Source organism: Penaeus monodon, chromosome 15, assembly GCF_015228065.2.
Source record: "Penaeus monodon isolate SGIC_2016 chromosome 15, NSTDA_Pmon_1, whole genome shotgun sequence".
Classification (NCBI taxonomy): domain Eukaryota; kingdom Metazoa; phylum Arthropoda; class Malacostraca; order Decapoda; family Penaeidae; genus Penaeus; species Penaeus monodon.
Window position 1 is genome coordinate 12,840,818 of NC_051400.1, and position 303 is coordinate 12,841,120.

Sequence of the window (303 nt, forward strand, 5' to 3'; positions counted from 1 at the left end):
TATATGACAATACCAACGTTTCACGCCCTTCACATCATGGAATCCCAGAACGCGACTCACAGTAGCAGGCTGTGATGAAGTAAATCATGTTCCACTTGCCGGTCCCCACTTGGGTCAGAAGCTCGTCGAATTTGTTGCCCATTTTCCTGGATCTTTATCTGGTGGAAGTGAAAAATACATATAAAAAGACGCCTTGCGAGTGATATTCGTAAGCTAGTAAATGAAGCATTTCTACCTGTCCAAAAATATACAAGAAGTTATATGCTAAAGTGATATGAAATTTCGTAGGGGAAGTCACCATCG

The 303-nt window shown here is 41.6% G+C and overlaps 1 protein-coding gene across 1 annotated transcript in view; it reads right to left on the reverse strand.

The window, feature by feature from the left end:
* The window catches only part of LOC119582223 (organic cation transporter protein-like), a gene marked incomplete in the record, with an annotated part of 25,446 nt that overhangs the window by 17,369 nt on the left and 7,774 nt on the right, over positions 1-303 (reverse strand). Inside the window, 1 exon segment of the mRNA XM_037930454.1 lies at positions 61-158. Coding sequence (XP_037786382.1) covers positions 61-142 — 82 coding nt within the window.